This window comes from Canis aureus, chromosome 6 (genome assembly GCF_053574225.1).
Source record: "Canis aureus isolate CA01 chromosome 6, VMU_Caureus_v.1.0, whole genome shotgun sequence".
NCBI classification, from domain to species: Eukaryota; Metazoa; Chordata; class Mammalia; order Carnivora; family Canidae; genus Canis; species Canis aureus.
The window spans coordinates 44,566,106-44,588,429 of record NC_135616.1 but is presented as its reverse complement, the minus strand read 5'-3'; the positions used below and the strand labels follow the sequence as shown (position 1 = coordinate 44,588,429).

Genomic DNA, 22,324 nt, shown 5'->3' with positions numbered 1-22,324 from the left:
AGCACTGTCTGGGTGTGTGCTACCCTGGGACCGACCACCTTGGTGGGCCTGCTGGGCTGGGGGCCTGGGCGCCTGGGGCTTGCTGTGGCAGCAGGCCAGTGAGGGTATCTCCACCCTGATCCTATCTGCTAACATGGTGAGGGTGGAACAGCCCCTGTGGGCTGGAGAGAGGTCCAACAGCTCCCCTGCTATTTGGCAGAGTTCTGGGGCTGGTTTCTCTCTATTATAGTTGCTTTTTCTTTTTGTGCTGTGGTTGTACCCCAGGGTCCCCAGAACTGGTGTGGGCTGAGGGCCCAGGGCTCACTGAGGTGGCAGGCTGTCCATGGCACCTGGACCCTGCTCTATTCTGCACCATCAAGGTGGAGGGTGAATGTAAGCCATAGTGCTCCCCAGCCCCTCTGACCCAGAGAGAGTTCCAGCAAAGCCCCTCATGATGTGGCACAGGGCCGGTTCCTTTCTCTTCTCATCAGAGACTTTTAAACCATGGCTTTTCTTCTGTGCCCTGGGGCTGATGAACCTGCTCCTGGCCGCTCAGTTCTATCCATCCTCAGCAGCTGACAGCATCTGGGGCAGGAAGTAGTGTGGGGGTGGGGTCCCTTCAGAGCCATGTCTCCATCTCTCTTGTGGTTCTCTGTGTTGGTCCCTCCATCGTTTGTCATGCAGAAGGCTGTTGGCCAGCCCTCATTCTTCTTTAGGAGGATTTGCTAGGCAGGTGTGTGCAAGGAGTGAGGAGGTGAGTTCAGGATCCTCCTTCGTTGCCATCTTGGATCTTCCGTGTTTTCTCAACATGAGCCTGACAGTCAGGAGCCCTTGGTCTCATCCCAGCTCTCATCCTTACCATCTCTGGCCCCGAGTCATCTCACTCCTTAGGGTCTCCGCTAGCCCCCCTGCAAAAAGAGGCGGCCTCTATTATAACTTCTTGTGTTTCCACAGCATCCGTGTTACAGTTCTCGCACTTGTCCTCTCATTTTATTTTATTCTTCTTGGAAACTCGAGTTTGGTAAAAGAGGCGGAATAGCAGTTGTGCCTCTCATCACTTCTAAGGAACCTGTGCTGGCGGAGGGGAGGCCCGGCCAAGCTGGGGGTCCCAGGCCACCATCCTGTTCACGGGCCATGCCCCCATCCTGGCTGCTATCCAGGCCTCATCCCTCAGAGTCTCATCAACAGGGGAAGGGCCTGAAATCCTAATGATGGAGCCAAGGGCCCAGCATCAGGGGGGGCCGGCAGGGCGGTGACGGGGAGGCTACCCCCTTGTGCCTTCAGCGTCTCCACCAGCTTCCCCTCCTTTGCAGTTGACCTGGAGCAGGTTTGGGAACTGGATTCCCTGGAGTACCTGGAGGCGCTCGAGTGCGTGACGGAGCGTCTGGAGAGCCGCGTCAACTTCTGCAAGGCCCACCTCATGATGATCACCTGCTTCGACATCACCTCCCGGCGCCGATGAAGGCCGGCCGGGCCCGCCAGCGCCTCGCCGCCCGGGACCTCGGAGACAGCGGCAGGAGGATGAAGGTTGGTGCACGTCCGGAGTTAGCGCTGAGCGGAAGGCAGTTTTCTTTTGTTTTCTGTAGGAGAGGAGCGGACACCAGACATGTGGGAGGAGGAAGTGATGGGAAGCCCAAGGGACATGGAAGCCCCGCGAGACTGAAGAAGCACTTTGAGGAACTTTCGAGAACTTGTTTATACATCAGGACTGCTGGCAAGAGACCTCTCTCTTCTCTGGCTTCGTGAGAAGGGGCGAGGGCGCGTGCAGGATGGCTGTCGGGAGCTAAAACCACTCAACAGGTCACCTAGAGCGACTGATTAAGTGCCTTGCAAATCTTTATTATCCAAACGTTTATGTTCAGACTTTCTCGTGTACAGATGGTGCTAGTCCAGATGAAAACACCACCACACGCGCGGAAATCAAGCGCGTTTTTGAAATGTATTTCCAGCTCGTTTTCTCTTGGTGTTTTATCCTGTTTCTGACTTGCTGTTTCTAAGTAGTATTTGTAGATCTATTCCCTACTCGGTATTGCATATGAATAAATGTTCAGTGTCCTTTACAGTTCTTCTGGTAAGGCCACTCAGAACACAGAGACTTCGTGGGCCCGAGCTGCTGTGTCTCCAGAGACGGCGGGCACAGCAGGTGACATGAGGCCACCTCTCCCCAGGGGCCCCGGGCAGCAGGCAGACTCGGGGGCAGGTGCATGTGAGCTCCAGAGACACAGGGGGCTGCATCTCTAAGGGAAAAGGAACCTTTATGAGCAAGGCCTCCTGTGTCCTTTGAGAGGGGTGTTTGCTCCAGACACAGCTTCTCCCTCCGAGTCCTGGCGCACATACTGGTTCCCTTACCCCCAAACCCAGGGTTTTCACAGCCGTCAAAAACATCTTTTTTTTTTTTTTAATCGTTTTTATCCCAAAGACCGGATTGAAAGCTTGAACCAACCTGATAGAGCCATATTTTTTGTTCTCTAGTTCTGCGAAGGTATTAGAAGCAGGGAGCCTCTCCCAGGTTAGAGACCTTCTCAGGCTGGTATATGCTCAGAGACTGGCAACAGCATTGGCTTAGAACAAGAAAGAATGTTGGGAATCACATAATGGCCCTGTGGACTGGAGTGCTGCTCAAATGCAAAACGTCCCCATTCCCCCATGTCCCAAGGCCTCCATCCCAAGAAAGGACAAGGCTTTTCCCCCTCAGGCTTGGCACCAGAAAGTAGAGAGGTTTCCTGTCGTGAACTGCACACCCCTTGAGAGGCAGAGCCCAGAGCTTCATGCGTGGGCCTGTCTGGGCCCTCGCTCCCAGAACCATAGGACTTCATCCTCCGATCCAGCTGTTCATTCCTGCCTCCAGCCCCTTAGGGATCATCATACCCGTTTTAGAGATGGAACCTCAAGGTACCAAGTGGTCAGAGGATTATCTGATAACAGCTGTGGAATAGCAGGGGCTGCCTCCTACCTCTCGGGTCAGGGCCCTGTGGCCTGCCCACTGGTGAGGGTACTCGGGGTGTCACAGCGTACTATCAGGTTTTGCCCTCCAATGCAGCATACCATTGTGAACCTGTTTCTAGGTTTGACAGTCCCTGCTATCCTGCACCTTGACCCAGCTGCTCCCCAAGGAAACAGATCCGTGTGAACCTTTGCCAGTGCTCCTCTGGACACACGAAGCCCCGCACAGCTGGCTAGGCAGCCAGTGAAGCTCAGCCGAACTCAGAGCAGAGGGACTGGGGTCTCACAAGCTTCACAGGACATGGTCCTTTACTGGTCAGAACAGGCCCCGGTGCCCCGAAGGCTCGAGTGTCTGGAGGTCAGCCCTCAGCCTGGAAGCCAGCCCTGTGGATCATGAGTCCAGCTCTGCATTGTCTAAGAGCCTGCCCCCTGCAGACATACACGCAGCAGAGATGCACACATCTCAGAGCTGAAGAGGCTACAACGCGGGGGAAGGTGCCCCAGAATGGACCAGTCCCCCTGTAGTTTAGCAGGGAGTGTGTCTGTCACCCTAGGAAGCAGGGCCTCACCCAGCTCCTTGGCCTTCACGCCAGCCTGCAGGGCAGTTTACGGTTCTGGACACACCTCTGCCCTCACAGCACCTGTGTGAATGGGCTTAACAGCAACCATATGGAAGCTTCTGCACCCCAAGGGATGCCCATCTTCTGAGTCTGAGTCTGTACCCCTTTTGCTTGCTACTCTGAAATATACCACTCTGTGAAAAGCCTTTAATTCGGGAATTGTCAAAGATGAGTATTCTAGTCTTTGTTGGAAACAAATTCACTTGATGCATAACCCACATACTTAGCTCTTGTGCCGGCACATGCCCCCTAGCCCCGAGGTCGCCACGCTGTGCTGGCTTCCTGAAGCAGGCCAGTGATGGGTCCTGGTGCCTTTCCCAGAGCGAGAACAAGTAGAAACAGCTACAGAAATTTGAAATCTCAATCTTTCCTACTACCTGCGCCTGCTTGTATACATTTGTCGCAACTTCATGAGGTAGCAAAAGGGTTGAATGAAACCAAGAGCTTTCTTACCGAGTCAGACTGGCTTCCCGAAGATGCCACGCCATGGACCATCTCACAGAATGTCGTCAGCCAGGCTGAGGACAGCAACTCTGTGTGGAGGTTGTCCATTCTGGCTTTTTCTTTTCTTTTTCCTTCTTTCCCTTAAAACTCAGTGAGCTGCAAACATCCTCATGTACCAAGTACTGTTTAACCATGTGAAGACGGCATGAATTTTGTGCTGTCACGTGCTGGCTCCTGGTTCTTCCTAGGAGTTGATGCTACAGATGTTGCTCTCCAGGCACAAAGGGACACAGGCCTGGCCAACTCTTCTGAGGCTGTCCCCTTAACTGGCCACACGTGAAGTAGCTCCACATTTTGGTTTTGGTGACACATAACCCAGGAAAGCAAGGAGAATGTCAACCCATTTCCATTTCGTTATCCTCAAATAAAAGGACCAGAAGCTTCTATGTGAAATTAACATCTAGATCCGCAAGCCTTCATTCCTCATCTGAAATCTGCCCAAACAGTTCAGTGTCAGGTGAGGCATTAGCCATAGAACAAAACTCAGACCCACAGAGGGGAAATGGTGATATTGTTTCCCAGGGAGTAAATCCAGATTGCTTTCTGTGGGGCTGGTTCATGCTGTGACCAAGTGACAGCGTGCTTAATCCTGGGCTTGCGGTTCCCACCTGAGAGCTGCAATCTTTGATCTTCTCGTCCTTGAACTCCCCTCTCCATCACTGGGAAGCTGTTGCTAACGTTCATCTCTTCCAGATTTGAAATCAGAACACTTTGTGTGGTGTTTTATGTCCAGTTGCTATTGTGAACACACAGAACTCATAGCAGATGCAGAAGTCAGGCTCTACTGATGCTGGTAGGCGTCCTACAAGGGACCCAGAGCTGGGGAAGGCATGGAAGCCATGCAGCCCAGCATGCGGGACTCGGCAGGCAAGAATCTGGCCATTGTTGTAAATGTAGCCTCAAGCTTGAAGTCTGCATTCCTGGAAGGTGGCAGTGACCTCCCTGTAGCCCCAAATGCCATCGGGGCAGGGGGCTCAAAAAGTCTGACACACATTTACAACTTAAGTTCGTTCTTGGACTTCTGTGCTTGCTGAGCAAGAAACTCTTCTCTGGGCTCCAAATTATAGAGCTGATGTCCAATTTAGGTTGATATGTAACCTTTTCCATAAGTGTCACTATGTGAAAGCAGCTGACTGCTTTGTGGAACAGAGGTCCAGGCTTGTGAGAGGCGACAGACTGGCCTCTGCAGACACGGCGTCCAGCGTCCTCAGCCATGGCCAGTGTATGGTTGAGGCTTCCAAAAAAGCAATGCAGTGAAGGTTTTAAACTTCCTTAATCCCAAAAAGGCCGCAAAAGAAATGACTAAAGCTGAGTCCATTCCACGATTGAAATCAGGAGTTTATTGTTACTTCCTTCTGGAGTCTTAGCCCACTCTGAGCATATACTGAAAGATTTCCTCACCGTTAACTCACTGTTAAAGGTGATCTCTTTTAAATCCTGAAACCCTGTCAGTAAGAAACAGGTTGAAAGTCTTGTCACAACAGCCAATGCTCAAAACTGCCTGGTCCCACTGTCCCCAGGGCCTCCCCACCACTGCCCAGGCAGTGCAGCCAGGCCTTCGGCGACAGAGGCCACAGCTCACCACTGCCACACGGGAGACCTGGCTGCCGTGGATGAAGCCCACTCCTCTCTCTGCCCAGTGAGCCAAAGCCACATGCCCAGCTCCAATGACACTGCCAAGAGTGGTCTAACATGGTTTGGTGGGTGGGGGTGGTGGTCAGGGAGCAGACGGTAAAATACTTCATTCCTTTGGATTATAATAGCTCTTTTTCCTCCTGCAGCAAATACCTGTTGGCATTTGTGGGTAAGAACTCGCAAAGCGTGTCACTTAGCAATTTCCCCGACACACACACACACACACACACACGCACACACGTGTGTATGTATATTTTATAACTACAAACTGTTCATTTCCAGATAAAAACCTAGTTCCAATCCAGCAGATGCTCTTGTAACTCAAGCCCACCTTCTCAGAAAAGTTTTTGATCCGATCGCAGAAGCTGGTTTACCCACCCCGTAGATGAATACATTCTGCTTTTGGGCAGCCCTCATCAGAACCGGATGCCAATGTCCTCATACCAGGCATGGAACGTGCTGGAGGCAGGAGACAGCCTTCAGCGTGCCCAAGGAACACTCTGGAAACCCATTCATGCCCCGTGTCCTTGCACATCGGGATGAACACTGAAATGGGGCCCTCGCATGTCCACGTCATTCCCCACACTGCTGACCAACAGCCCACAGTCCTGTTCAATTTTAGGAAAAAGTAGAATTTATTTGTAAACTCAGGATATTGTTTTGTAGCCTCACCTGTGCTTTATAATTTATGTATACATCACGGTTGGAAATGCTTTCCAAGTGTTATGCATTGAAGCCTAGGTGAGGGCATCTGTGGCTGTCCTAGCCCCTCCTCTCATGAGGTCTATAACAGAGACACATGGGCCCCAGAGGGGGAAAGATAAATAAATCAGGAGGGCAGGATTAGGATCCAGTCCTCAAGCTATCTGGCTTCGTGCAACATCTAAGCTGTTTCCATAGCGAGTGGCTGAAGGGAAAAGGTCCCATCACTTTGAATATGATGATAATGGGCTTGGAAATCAGCCTCCACAGGCCTGGGTGGGATTTCTGCAAAATTTCTGTGAAAAATATGGACAGTATGAGGTCCCCAGAGTCCCCTGAGACCCCCACCCACCCACCCCTCAGGTGCAACCAGAGTTCTTCACCTTGGATGCATTAGTACCTGTTTGTTCTGGAGAAACCAAAGCACTTTAGTGGATTTTACAACCCGTAATACTTAAGGCATCAGGTCCTCTCCTCAGTCTGAGAGGTGGAGAGGGGCTGGGGTCAGTAGTCTCATTGGAGAAGGAGCTCTAGCCTGGAGCCAGGGGTAAGGACGCTGGGCCAGGCCTGGTTCCCTCCCTCGCTATGCAACTTGGGCTCCCCAGGGGGAGATTGGGGTTCAAAACAGCTGCCCTTCTGGGACAGTGTAGAGAGAAAGTGCTATCAGTGATGGGAAGTGCTTTGACGAAGTGCTCCATGCGGGAGCTGGGGATGATCCTTTAGAGATGAAGAAACTGAAGTCAAGAGGCAGCGATCGGCCCGAGTCCGCAGAATAGTTTTTAGGGTGGAACGTGACCCGAGTCCAGAATCTCGGGCTCTTCCCAGGAGGTGCTGGGTGCACCAGGTGTGTGAACACGTGGACGCACATCATGCCCCTGTACTGGCGTGCATGTGCGTGTGTGTGCGTGTGTGTGCGCCCGGGGCGTAGATGGATGCATGTGTACAGAAGGTATGTGGCAGGATGGAAGAGCAGAGGGCAGAAAATAGGACTTCTGATCCCAGTGGCGTCAGGAGTCCTGTGGCCGTGGATCCGTGACCAAACTTCTCCGGGACTCTGTTTTCAACTCTGTAAAATGGGCACATTGTGCTACATGAGCGTGGTGGTTCCTGCCGCCTAGTAATGTATGTATGTATATATAAACCTGCTTATCTGTAGACGCGGGCCAACTTGGAAATGGGACACAAGGCCTGCCGAGTCACTCATCTGTGTGAGAAACGGCCGATTCACAACAAGGTCACAGAATCTTGATTTAAAATTCACTGGTAGTATTTACGATCATGGTTTTAAATTCACTGTTTTAACTGGATAAAGGATTGGTGCCGTCTTAAAGATCAAGTTCTTAGCTTATAAGTGTTTGCTGTTAAAACTTTTTAAATAAAGTTCATTTGTCGAAGGCTGAAATCCCAACTATTCTGTACTTGGGCAGGTCCCAACAGCCTCTTTGCAAACAGGCTGGGTTTTGTGTCTGCGTCCATACATTGCTGTATCAAAGCTAGCCGCTGGCTCGATCCTGATAACCATGAGCAGGCTACCTGGAGAACAGTCTGGAAGAGAAAGTTCTAGTTCTCACAAACTGATGACGAACCCATTAAGCTGTGTGCCATTTCCAGTGTGAAGACGTTGTTTGCTGGCGACGATCTCTGACTTTTTGTGGCATATGAGGTGTAAAATGTTGTCAAAAAGAATCTGGTGTTTAAAAAGAAGCAAACTATGGTGGCATTAAATGTTCACTTCTATTCTACTCGGAGTTCTGGATGCCTCTATCCACTGTATCCTTCTGTGCAGAGGGGTAATAATTCAAGGCCCCGGAGGAGGGTTCTTCTCACTAGAGCAAGCCCTTGGCTGTGGGCTTCCTCCCAGCATGAGGCCTGTCTCCTCCCGCTCGGGGGCTGCCCTCCAGCAAGTTCGGAAGCTTGCCCAGAGCTGGGTGTAGGTGGGGGGCTGAGTCCCAGAGCCCCAGCATTGGTCGGCATCCCCGGGAGTCGGCCACTGGGCTGGGATCACACATGCAAGTGTGAAGCGTGGCGCTGGGGTGGTGTTTTTGTTGGCCTGGTGCCCGTCCCCGGTGCAGGGTCTGGGGCTTGCACAGAATGCAGGCATTCTCCTCCTCTGCAGACGGCTCAGGCTCGGACACACAACCCCTTGTTACAGCTGTGTCGTCCTCACTGCGACTAGTACATGCAGGGCAGGAAGCAGAACAAGGTCAGAAACTGGAAGGAAGTCTCCTCAGGGTACCCCGCCCCACCAGGGACAGTCTCTTCCCACCCTGACCCCTGCAGACTCTCCCCGAGCAGCCGTCGGGCACTTTCTGAGCTGCGGGAACCCATCCACCGGGCAGCTGAGGGGAGGGCAGCGGCCACCCCCGGCAAATGCCCAGATGCACACACTTGGCTCCTGGCGCGGCCCTGCCCTGACTCCACGTCTCCCCCTCTGCAGAGCTGGCCTGGACACCCACACCTCCTAGGCTCCCCACTCTGCCTCTTCCTAAATCGCCCACGACACCTTCCTGCGCTCCCTTTGGGCCACTCTAGGCAGCAACCATAGGTTCTTAAGAAGCTTTGATAGAAGAGTAAGTGGAGGCGCTGCCTGACTCTGAGCATCCCCCTGAGAGACAGGAGGCCGCAAAGCTGCATCTAAAACTGATGCTAGCCCCCTCACCCTTACCCTTGAGAAAAAACCATCCAAACGTACGCTCTTACTGCATGGTCTCTCAAAGCACTCAAAATTGTGATTAGTGTTCCGTTTATTCTTTTTCCCTTTCGATCCTGCTTTTTCATCTCAGGGAGAACATTAACTCTCTGTCCACCATGGCACCCTCCTCCAGATGGACATAAAAACAGAGCAAGGTGACACCACTGACTAGCAAAGCACTTTAGACTGTCCTGGCACCTGCACGGAGGAAGTGTCTCCATGTCTGATGCTTCCACTTGCTCCTCCAGGTGAAGGCTTAGTTTCCAGAAAACTTATAAACATTTGGAGCCCTTGGAGTGTAAACAGTTTGGCCTGTCAGCAGCTGGTGTGATCCCAGCACCTGGGGGCGGAGGGGCTCTTCTTCTACATCTTCAGCCTCTAGAACAGAGTCTGGGGTATAGTGGCTACTCAATATTAATTGTATGGATCGATAGATGGATGGATGACCTTTGGGAGAAGAGGGACCGGACAACACTTGGGCTTGAGTCTGCTAAAATTTCAAACACCTTTAACCGAAGGACTGGAGGTCTGTGTTTGCAAATAAATGCACAGTTGGGATTAAGTTCCCAGGTCACAGTGTAGTAAGAGCAGCAGGTCCACACTGGGTCACACTCATGCCCTTGGTTCAATATACACATAACCCTGACCTCCCAACTACTGAGCAGCCTTGGCTTCCAGCCTCCTGAAGCCTGTCTCTCCAAGAGATGAAACAGAGGAGTGCTCGAGCCCTTGGCCCCCTACTGAATGTTGATAAAGCAATCACTGAACAGACCTTTATCGAGCATGGGCTTTGCCCCTGCTTTGCCCCTGCTGCTGCTGAATAAAACAGCTTCATGAACTTTGGGCTTCACAAGCTCGTTTAGGTTGGCAAGACTGGCTGGCAAACCAAACCCCATTACAAACAGGCAAACATATGCCCCCTTGAAGGATGAAGTCCTCTCCCACCAATCCCTGACACACGCCCTCTTTTCTTGATTTTGGGCCCTTAGCCGGGCCTCACCTCCAGAAGGGTCTTAAGCCCCGGGGTTAGGAGAGTGAGGGAGGGGGAGCGAGGGAGGGGGTCCAAGCACAGGTCACTCTGAAGGTCATTTCATTTCTGCTCTGGAAATTGACTCCCCAGGGCCCATCTGCTGGAGAGGAGGAGAGGCCCCAGGCCCCAGGCCCCAGAGCCACTCAGCCAGGCCCCTGCAGGCCCCTGCTTGGGGGAGCCGCCTCCCTGCATTTGTCAAGAGCTCAAGAAGGAGCTTAGAGGCCAAGGGATGTAGAGAATGGGGTATGAGCTGTCCCCCAGAGCCACCTGGCCTCTCCAGCAGGCGAGGCGACCCGGAGGCCAACAGAAGAAGCTGCTTTGGTGCTCAGCATCCTGCGTGCTGGGGAACAGTTTGCCATTTGATTTTCATTTCAAAATCATTAGGTTGCCCTCCATCTTGGGCCCAGACATGTACACACACCTTGCGTGCGCTTATAAGAAACACTCAAAGGCCTTCCATGAGCCCACGGAGATCCACTCACTACCAAGGTCCTAGAGAGGAAGGCCTATTGTTCAACCGGACTTTTGAAAAGCCAGAAATGGAAAATAAAAATAGCCTTTAATCTCACTCCATTATTTTATAAACACACACGGTCACATATACTTTCACCAATTCTTGATCACCGGGACGTACCCTTTGGGAATCTCCTTGTTTTCCCTGAATAATTGTCCCCTGCACATTTACTCCTGATCAGCTCATGTGCTCCTACTACTGGCTTTTAACAGCTGCATAATATTCCATCAGGTAGACTGGCCATCATGTAGGTGTAATTCCCTGCTGCTAGACCTTCCAGCTGCTTCCATTTTTTTGGCTATAATAAATGACACTCTAGTAAACATGTTGAACAGGACACACCCAGGACTAGGACACATAAGGCATTTTATACACTGAGCACGGCCATATTTTGATCCATCCGCCCTAAGCAAGGCTCAGAAGCCTTCCCTGATGGTCCTGAGATGGTCACCTTGTCCCCCCTAAGCATGCATTTCACTGATTCAGCTCATTCCACAAATATATACTGAGGTTCCAAAGGTGGATGGGCCCCTGCTGTCGGATGCTCCAAGTTCTCAGGATACGGTCCTGTGGCTCTCCTGGAGGACACGTATGTCTGTCCCCAAACATCAGGCTTGCAGAGGTGATGGGGAGGCTAACCCCGGGTCGTCCTGGGGTCTGTGGCTGGGCCTGCGCGTGGAACTGACAGAGCTGAATGAACAGGGTAAGGGCATACACACTCATTTTGTATTAGTTTTATGTGACAAAGGAGATTTCATAGGGGAAGACCTCAAACAGTGGCAACACCGAAGTACTCTCATAGTAGGTTGAAGGGAGAGAGGCCCTGTGGAAACACAACTCAGATACACAGGGAGGGGAGAGGAAGAGGGGTCATCTTTACGAAAGAGTCTGTGTGCTGACTCCTCTCAGCCTCTCCCCCAACCCCTCTGCATGCCCCCCCACCCCCACCAGACCCTGATGAGAATGCTGCTTTTCTCCTAATTCTGGAAGGGCATCTTTCACCTGGGAGTTTTATCTCCTGTTTTGGGGAAGAAAGGGGGAGATCAGAAGGCCTTCTTGCACCTGCTGGTCTTCAAGTGCCTTTAAGACAATCCTTACGCTGAGGTGGGGGTGCAGATCCTGCAGCTCTCCCGAGGGCAGCCCCCTGCAGCCCGAGGGTCCGGCACAGCACGGGCACAACAGCGATAAGACACAGAGGGTCTCAGAACCCCTCTCGGAAAGGGAGTCCCGGATCCATTACACACAGGGCGCCCGCCGAAAGGGTCTCAGAGGATCCCCACGCGTGTCTCAAGCCTTGGCCCAGGAGCCGGGAAGCCTGGGTGCTGTTATGAGGACCGCATGTCACACTTGCTTTAGGGGAGCTGCCAAGCGTCCCTGGGCCCAGATTCCTCATCCGTGGGGGGCAGAGAAGCCGCATCTGTCTGTCCAGGCCCGCGGGCTCATTCCAAGCACGGGCGCAGTGTGCGTGTGCAAGAGGACATCAGAATGCGCGGAGCGCTCCCCCGAGACGAGGTAGTAGAGAAACGGCCGCGCACCCTCCCAGGCCCACGCCTGCTGCCTCATCCAGCACTCGTCCCTTTGTCCCTTCGTTCGCAAACGCCAGTGGCCCCCGTCTGTTAGCAGCTGACGGGGCTGTAGGTCGTGCCACTCCCTACACCTCACTCCCAGGGGAATGATTACTGACAAGACATCCCAGGGGGACTCTGTCCCAGTACGTGCTTGTGCATCGAGGAGCCCACAGCGGTCCCGCCGACGCTGTCCTCAGGCATTGTGGGGACACCCTCACAGGAAAGGCTCAACAGGCCCGCCCTGGTGGCAGGGGTGGCCAGTCCTTCCTTAGGGAGGAGGCACCTAACTGAACACAGCAGTGGCCCGGGCCGTAGAGCTTACATTCCTCAGGGCAATCACATCTTTGATGCCTCTATTTTACCAAGAAATCTCATTTCCAAACATCTCAGATGTAGGTAATGAGCTTTCACGTGCTTAGGGAAGGGACTTCCGGAGGGATATTCCTGGTCAGAGGCCTCGACATGCTAATGAAGCATTCTGCAGCAGTTCCAGAAGCCACCACGTGCGTGTCCCACAGTGAACACAAGTGCGCACACGCATGCACATACATGCACCTGAGGGCAAGTAGCCCAGATGCTCTAACGTGCCTCACCTCGCAGCTGCCGCGGGGAGGGGCCCAGGACCTACTCAGCACGCAGCCTGTGTGTCACACCCTTTCCTCGGTGGCAGGTGGAGAGCCTGTGCAGGCCACTAACCCCTCCCAGCCCATGGCCAGCATTTTCCACCTGCAAAGCAACTGAGAGAATAGTCTCTGCCTGATAGTGTTCTTTTGAGCAGCAAGACCTAGGGATGGAGACCCCATGGGCTGCGCGCACGGCCCGGCAGACAGGGCAGCTGCCACCTCAGGAGCTGCGGGGACGGGGAGGGGCACATAGTCGCATACCTGGCAGCGCACCTAAGCCGCCTCCCGGCCCCCTCAGCTTGTGGAGGGGGTGCACTGCGCTGCCCTCTCCTGGTTGCTGAGGCCCCAGGGCCGGAGGACGTGACACATGGCTCCAGGTGGTCCCTGTGTCACATCAGACACGGGGCAGGGACAACCCAGCAAAGTGTTGGTCAAGCCCCTGGGACCCCCCAACACCCGCACCGGCTCCTCGCAGGCGGTCAGCCTTCACGCAGGGTCACAGCTCACGCGGGTCGGCGCACCCGCAGAAAGTGCAGGCCCGGGAGCAGCGGTCTGTGGGGCGTGGGTGGCCCGGGCCGGCTGTTCAGAAGGTGGCTCTGGGCCCTGGATTTCCCAACAATGGGAGTGCGGGGGCCAGATGGCACGTTAGCCCTGCCTCCAGGGGGCACCCTCGGGGGTGCAGAGGAGCCAGCCGGGGGCGGGGGCGCGAGAAGAGCCTGAACCCCAGTGGAGTCTACACCGGAGCTCCTGCCCCACAGCCTGTCCTCTGGGCACTCCAGGACCCCAAGTGACGTCCTTATGTCTGGGGAGCCAGGGATGGAGGCTTCCTCCCTAACTCCCTCCCCCGCACCAGCAGCAGCAGCAGCAGCAGCACCAACACTCTCAGTGCAGAGGCCGAGCGGTGGACGGACCGCCAAGCGCGCTGTGTAGACGGCGGCAGCCCCAGCTCGGGGAAGGGAGCCGGCCCTGTGGTCCCCCGGCTTTCCCCTAGCTCCTGGGGTGACCCTGCCCCTCCACAAATGATGGCAACCTTCCAGCTCAGGGTTCCTGAGGGGAAGAAGCTCCCCCGCCCCGCCCCAGGCATGTCTTACATCAATGGGACACAGACTAGACAAGGCACTTGCTCCAGGAGACACTCTCTTCAGCCTCCGGAGCCATTTCAGGCTGCTGGTCACGGTGACAGTCTCTCGATGCCCCCCAAACACACACACACACACACACACACACACACACACACACACACCTCATTATTAACGCATGGACGGTGCCCTCCGTGCTCCCGCGTGACCCAAATGATGTGCAGGGAGTCTACACCCTCCTTCCATATGTGTGCACCTCCTACTGGTTCTGCTTCTCTGGGGAACCCCTACTGACACAGCCGACCTCCCACTGTGACTGTGGGGCTCCTCTTCCTCTAATAAGAGCTCCCTTGGGGAGAACTCAATAAGACAAAAAGAAAAACCCTCATTAGGACCGTCCCCAAGAGCAGCGACTGCATGAACCCTAATTACTGTACCTGAATTATTCTTTCCTGGTTGCAAAGGAAGGAATCTCTAAGGTCCTTATTAAAACCTACGCAACATCTAAAGAATGGTAAATTGAGAATTCTTGTGTCTGTTTTGCATTGACAGGAGCATAAATAGGTCCTGAGGGCGTCTGAACCCCAACCAGGTCAGCCCTGCACGACTTCATCCAACACATGGCCTGGAAGGGAAGAGGCAGTGAGTGCTAACTCATGTTTATAGAGCACGTTATACTGTGCTAAGTGCTTTCATATTTATTATTGCCTTTCATCTTCAGCACCACCCCCACTGAGGTAAGGATTAGCTCACACCTTTGGACAAGGACGAGTCAGAAAGTGAGAGGGAAGGTGGGAAAGGCATTTGAAAAAAAACAGGAAGATCTTGGATGTCAAACTCAAGCATTCACTGCACAAATATTTACTGCTTACCGCAATGTGTCAGATAGGCCAGGAGTTGGGGAAACAGCAGTGAGCGAGGCAGACATGGCCTATATAGTCTAGCAAACGTTTCTTCATTGCTTGCCCTGGCAAAGCACCATTGGCAAAGTCCGAGGACATGTCAAGCCCAGTGCAATGGAAGGCTCTCCAACTTTGAAAGGCACTCTCCTGGATGCCTTTCAAGGCACTCTCTAGTGCCACCTCTAGCCTACTGCTCCCATTGTAGTGCTCACACCCTTTCCACGTGACTGCCCCTTTATCGTCTCTCTCCCTCACTGACCTGAGAACTCCCCCAGGGCCAGAACATTCTCCAGTCTACACAGTGCCTGGCCCTCTCAGGGCATATTTGTCCAGCCGAAGATGATGTCAGAAGCTGAGAGTACAAAGAGAAAGAAACCCAGGCCCCATCCTCCAGAGATTTAGAGCCTAGTGGGGAGAAAGATAGATAAGCAATGATTTTGATGTGATATGTTTTCAGGGGGAATGATGGGTACTCGAGCAGCACAGAGAAGGAAACGCTAGGGAAAGCCAGGAAGGATGAGCAGAAAGAAGCAGGTCAACCAGTTATTGTCAAACAGTTCAGGGAAAAAAAAAAAGTTTTTCGGGCCTATACTTGCAGCTTTTCTGGAATTTTTTTAGTTGTTTTTTGCTTTTTTGTGGGATAAAATGTTTAATGTGTTTGTTTGCTTCGACTGTATTATCCGGGTGGCTGGAACAACAGAAATGCATTTTCTCTCAGTTCTGGAGGCGCTGAGAGTCTCATCTGGGTTGGTTTCCTTGGAGGTCTCTTTCCTTGGCTCACAGATAGCCAATTTGTGTGTCCAAATTTCCTCTTCTTCTAAGGACACTGGTCAGATTGGATTGGGGCCCACCCTCATAAGCTCATAGAGTGTAGTCACCTCTGTAAAAGCCCTATGCCCAAATACAGTTACATCCTGATGTACTAGGGTTTGGACTTCAACACATTAATTTGCAGGGAGACAGAATTCAGTCCATAATAGTCGATTTCTTCACTTTCCCATATCCTCTGTTTTTCAAGTTAAATCTGCTCTATCTGATGGGGATTGCCACTAGAGAATGTCCATCTTGTCTTCAGCACCCAGGGGATGGGTACCTGGTAGTGGAGAAGGTCCCATTTATCACATTATTACTGTTCTGCATGCCCAGTGTGTCTTCACTGCTAGACGGTACATCCTGAGAGGACACAACAGTGTCTGGCTCACCAGACCTAGCACAACACTTTGCATAGGATAGATATTCAATATATTTTCAGTGGGTGAATGGGTTCATGAGTCACATAACAAGGACTCTAAAGTCTTTAAAGCAAAGCAAAGAACTGGATAATCATCTTTTATGTTAGTTAGAAAGGCATACTCTACACATAGGACATACAAACCCTTATTTTTTTTATTTTTTATTTTTTGGACATACAAACCCTTAAAGCAAAGTCCCAGATCAGTTTCATATGTACTTGAGATGTGTTGAATCAGTGTTCCCTGAAACCTCATTAGAACTCAGGACTAGTCCAATATTTAGTGTATGAAAAAGCCACCTAAATCCCAGGGTAATGTTGCTTAATATGGCACAATTTTCTTATCTAATTCTTATTTTTGCTTCACATTCATAATTGTAAATGCATGTGCAGCTGCATGAACGTCAGCATCAACATCTATCTATGATAGATTCTTTTTTTGAGAGAGAGAGAGAAAAAAAGGGAGAGTGCCATGAGCAAGTAGATGGGGAAGGGGAAAGGAGAGAGAATATCTTAAGCAGGCTCCACGCTCAGCATGGAGCCCAATGTGGGGCTCCATCTCACGACCCTAACATCACAACCCGAGCCAAAATCAAGATTCGTGTGCTTTGCTTAACTGACTGAGCCACCTGGGCACCCCTCTATTTTATATTCTTTTTTTTATTTAATTTTTCTTTTAATTTTAGATTCTTACAAGGTTGGAAACCTATCTGCCTTACTAGCATCTCAGACAACTTAGCACATTGCTATGCACAGGTGTGTTCAAATCCTGAAATCACTCAGAAATTATCCCATTCTAATAAAATGTACTTGTTATTTTTATAGGTTTTGCTTACTAATTATGCAGTCAGACTTCCTCACACTCTGTTATGCTAGAGGGGCTGGTTTCTCACTTCTACAAAGCAAAATGCCCACAGGAGAAATACAACAATCAGTGTTTGATCCTTTTTTTAAAAAAAGAAAGAAAGAAAGAAAAAGTAATTCTAATTCACTCATAGCAGGTCATGCTTCTTAACTTAGCTACAGGGAAATCCCAATTCATGCAAAAATAATGCCGTCTTCATTACTCCACAATCCAAGGGTGTCTATGGTGATTCGGCCACCCCTTTTCTGAAAGGAGACCAGCATATGTATCTTAATAATGCATCCTTCTTGATCTTACTGCAATGTTGCTTCAGTAACTGCATTTGATTGCGACATAACCTGGCTTGGGCCCCCTGCTGTGCTCTTATAGACCATTATTAATGCAGACCCCTGCAGGGGCTGTAATTTGGGATTCAATTGGCCATAAAATTGTCCTGAGTGTCACCTTAGTAATCGGAGATCATGTGACCCATGAAACACACTGAACTGCAAGATGGCACCTCTTAGAAATTAATGTCACATTGTCCCCAGCAGTAAAAAGGCACTAGCCATTACCTCTGAAGTAAATTTTGCTGTGCTTCAGAGATCTCAAGAGGTTAAGAGGAGGGTTGCCACACCCACACTCCCTGAGCTGGGCCTACAGGAAGTAAAGAGCCTTCCTCAGTACATAGTCCGAGGCTCAGCACACAGACTGGTCAACCCAGGACCCCCTCTGGTTGCTTTTGATGGTACTTACCTGCTTCTTCTTTTTTAAAAGATTTATGTATTTATTTGAGAGAGAGAGAGAGAGAGAACAAGCAGGGGGAGGGGCAGAGGGAGAGAGAGAGAAGTAGACTCCCCTGAGTGTGGAACCTGATGTGGGGCTGGATCTCATGACCCCGAGATCATGACCTGAGCTGAAATCAAGAGTTAGATGCTTAACAGACTGAGCCACCCAAACACCCTGGTACTCATCTTTTTTTTAACCAAAAATCCTTATGTGGTCTAGCAAAGCATTATTAATCTGATTCCAGATATAAAAGGCAATTTAGATGTTAAGTCTGGCCAAACAAAAGGTAGTTTGGCTAATCACTAGGGAAATGCAAATCAAAACCACAATGAGATAGCATTTCTCATCCATTAGCATAGATATTATTAAAAACCACAACAAAACAAAGCAGAAAATAGCAAGTATTGGCAAGGAGGTGGCAGTTGCTGTGGAAAACAGTATGGAAGTTCCTCAAAAAGTTAAATATGATCCAGCAATTCCACTTCTGGGTATTATACACAAGAGAATTGAAAGCAGGAACTTGACCAGATATTTGAACACCAATGTTCATAGCAACATTATTTGCAATAGCCAAAAGATGGAAACAACCCAAATTTCCATCCACGGAAAAATAGATAAACAAAATGTACTACATGCGGTATACACACACTCTGGAATATTATTCAGTCTTCAAAAGGAATGAAATTCTGACACCCGCTACAAGACGGAGGAAACTCAAGGACACATTTTACTGAGTGAAATAAGCCACACACAAAAGGACAAATACTGATTTCACTTGTATGAGGTACATGGAGTAATCAAGTACATAGAGATGAAGTAGAGTGGTGGTTTCTGGGGGTTGAGGGGGGACAGGAATAGAGGGCTGCTGTTTAATAAGTTGCAATTTTATTTTTATATTTAAAAAAAAGATTTTATGTATTTATTCATGAAAGATACAGAGAGGCAGAGACATAGGCAGAGAGAAAAAGGCTCCCCATGAGGAGCCTGATGCCAGATTCGATCCCAGGACCCTGGGATCACAACCTGAGCCAAAGGTAGATGCTCAACCACTGAGTCACCCAGGTGTCCCGAGTTGCAGTTCTATAAATAAGATGAAAAAGAGTTATGGAGATTGGCTGCACAACAGCCATTGGTAAATGTACTCAATGCCACGGAACTGTACATTTAAAAATTGTTAAAATGGTTAATTGTATGTTATGTTTTGTCATAATTTCGTATTTGGACATGACCCAGGATGTGTGAAATCTGGGAATGCACTGGAAAAATCTAGGCAGCCAGGTGGCTGGCTACCTTGTAACTGCTATAGCCTGGGGAGATGCAGATAGAGCCATAGACACAGAGAAAATGGAAATGTCTGCCTCTGTCCACGTGGAGCAGGTGGTGGCAACTTGCTCGGCTTCAGCCTAATGGGTCTGCCTGGAGGGGAGGCCAACATTAGCACCTCTGTCTAGCACATGGGCTCTTTTGGAAATTTCAGCCAAATCCATGATTCTGTAGCCTTATTTTACAGCATGTGTTTTTGTTGTTCCTTCTTTTCATGGTGACTCTCTAGATTTGAGTCGAGGCTGGCAGAGTGAGATGGCCTGAATAGGGGCCCTTCTGTACATTGCCTTCACTCTCACATATGTGCTCCCACACCTCTCACCCCCAGTTACAAGGCACAGGCAGCAACATTCCTTCATATGTTCTATAGTAGAGATCAGAGCCAATATTACCCTGACAGTAATAGAACTTACGGGCCACTGCACACAAGCCACTCTTTGATGATTCTACTATAAGAAAAAAAATTCCTCTGATTTATCTGGTCACCTGGAGAGGCCAGACACAGTATAATTATGATGTTTTTAATAAATGCAAGCGTATTTTTAATGAAGCAAGATCTTCCAGACAGGAGATTAAGTCAATATTCTTTATCACATTATGGAAGGCATGCTATACTTTGGCACTGACTCTTTCCACTATGCCAGTTTCAAACAAGGCTGTGAGAATCAAAAAGATTGAGTAGAACCTGTGACAGCTTCAATGGGATGAGGGAGCAAAACCTGCAGTCTAGGGCTCAGCAAGAGCCTAATAATCCCCTCTACTTAGGTTTAAGACCACAAAGGATGATACTCAGAAGAAAGATGAACTGGAATAGGCTGAAACTCAATTTCAAATCATCTCAATTCTTGAAATTAGATTATGGTGATCTCAGATTGCTAGTTTATCTGGCCAAAATGACATTTTCCTATGTACTGAATTACTTCTATGATTTCTTCTATATCATCAGTATATGCAATAGTATATTAAATCTTTAAAAATCAGGCCTACAAAGATAAAAACAACATGAAGGAAAACCAAAAGAAACAACATATACTTCATACAGTTACAGTGGCCCAGATAACAGCAGGACCAGAGACAGACTTTCAAATAGATATGCTTATTATATTCAGCAAGAAGAAAGACAAAATTGAGAATCTTTTTGTAGAAACTGGGCTATTTAAAAAAGAAACTTCTGTAAGTAAAACATAAAGCAGCTGAAATTAAGAACTAAGAGGTTAAGTCTAATAGCAAATTAGACTTAGCTAAAAAAAGAACCGATAAACTGGCAGGAAATTCAGAAGAAAATAATCAATATGAAATGAAGGAGTCAAAAAATGAAAAATAGAAGAAAGGGAGCAGACGAGGGGACCCAGAAAGGAGGTCTAACATACATGAATTGGAGTCTCTGAAGAAGCAAAAGAATGGGTCAGAAGCAGTATTCAAATAGACGTTTGCTAAGAGTTTTCCATGACATTGAACATCAAACCACCACTCATTCAGGAAGACCTATAAACTCCATATAGGATAAATGAAAGGAAATCCCAAATTGAACACATCATAGTGAACCTGCTAAAAGGGGAAAAGAAAAAGAGCTACATGGAGAAATAAAAATGATTATTATCAAAGGAACAACAACAGGATAATAATATATGACTTCTCTCTAGAAACTGTGGCAGTTGAAGGCAATAGAATCAAATCCTCAAAGTACTGAAAGATAACTTCTGGCAATCTAGAATTCCAGTGAAAATATATTTCAGTGGTGAAAGGGAAATGGAGCCATTTTTAGGCAAATGACAACTAAGAGAATCCATCATCAACATATTCACCATTAAGACAACACTAAATGGCATTCTTTAGGCAGAAGGAAAGTGACCTCAGACAGAAGTTCAGAAGGAAGGGAGAAACAAGCAACAAAAAGATAAACATGTGGGCAAATCTAAATGAACACTGAAATTATAAAACAATAATCTCATGGGATTTAAACTGTAATACAAATACACAGCAAAGATAGCCTGCAAATCAGGAGAGATGTGATGAAGTTAAGAAATGCTAAGATTTTTGCATTGTCTGGGAGGAGAGTGGAATACTGAGAAACATCTAAGGGAGACGGAGAAAAGTAGACTCCTTGCTGAGCAAGGAGCCTGACAAAGGCTTGCTCCCGGGACCCTGAGATCACAACCTGAGCTGAAATCAAGAAACACTTAACCAACTGAGGTATCAGGTGCCCCTGAGAAGAATTCTATCTTATTCAGCTCATAAATAGTCTCTATCCCTGCCTACATGGAAGCATACGTTTATTGATCGCATGTCAGGGGGTTGGTAAGTGACATTGACTGAGCTTCCAAATAGATCATTTTGTCCACCTGATTACTGAGAACTGCCTTTGCAGTAGATGCCTTTTAAAGAGCTATCAAGTGGAACGGAGATATCTTCATATTCTGCCCATTTCAAGAGGTATACCCACATATCTCTTCCCTATAAAACTCTTAGTTACCAATCTTATTTAATATTTCTTATCAAGCTCATGATCTAACCAGTAGCCACTTCCATGTATTAATACAGCTCTGTACCCCAGGCTCTCATTTCATCCAGATAAAGTGGAAAACTGGATGTTGTTTTTGCACTTCTGATTGTTGGGAGGATTTATTTTCATTGTCTTTCAGGAACGCTCTTTTTTCTTTCTTCCTTCCTTCCTTCCTTCCTTCCTTCCTTCCTTCCTTTTTCTTTCTTTCTTCTTTCTTTTTTTCTTTTAAGGAAGAAGATACTCTCATTATTCAGAGTCATACTTATTTTGTTTCCTGGAAACCCAGTTTCCCTCCTAAAAGCTGCTTTAAAAAAAAAAAATTATTGGAGTTCAATTTGCCAACATATAGTGTAACACCCAGTGTTTATCCTGCCAAGTGCCCCCCTCAGTGTCCATCACCGTCACCCAAACCCCCACCCACCTCCCTTTACATTACCCCTTGTTTGTTTCCCAGAGTTAAGTGTCTCTCATGTTTTGCCACCCTCACTGATATTTTCACTCCTTTCCCCTTTATTCCCTTTCACTAATTTTTATATTCCCCAAATGAATGAGACCATATAATGTTTGTCCTTCTCTGATTGACTTATTTCACTCAGCATAACACCCTCCAGTTCCATCCACGTCGAAGCAAATGGTGGGTATTTGTCGTTTCTAAAGGCTGAGTAATATTCCATTGTATACATAAACCACATCTTCTTTATCCATTCATCTTTCGATGGACACCGAGGCTCCTTCCACAGTTTGGCTATTGTGGCCATTGCTGCTATAAACATTGGGGTGCAGATGTCCTGCCGTTTCACTGCATCTGTATCTTTGGGGTAAATCCCCAATCAGTGCAATTGC

At 49.1% G+C, this 22,324-nt stretch overlaps 2 protein-coding genes across 8 annotated transcripts in view; one reads left to right on the top strand and one right to left on the bottom strand.

Moving 5' to 3' along the window:
* Positions 1-8,125, top strand: part of KIF26B (kinesin family member 26B) — a 439,262-nt gene extending 431,137 nt beyond the window's left edge. For all 3 annotated transcript variants that reach the window (XM_077901364.1, XM_077901365.1, XM_077901366.1), the window contains one exon: positions 1,293-8,125. In XM_077901364.1, coding sequence (XP_077757490.1) covers positions 1,293-1,441 — 149 coding nt within the window. In that variant the 3' untranslated portion in view covers positions 1,442-8,125. The remainder of the gene's footprint in view (positions 1-1,292) is intronic.
* SMYD3 (SET and MYND domain containing 3) overlaps positions 1-22,324 on the bottom strand; it is a 792,487-nt gene that overhangs the window by 64,954 nt on the left and 705,209 nt on the right. The window lies entirely within an intron of this gene.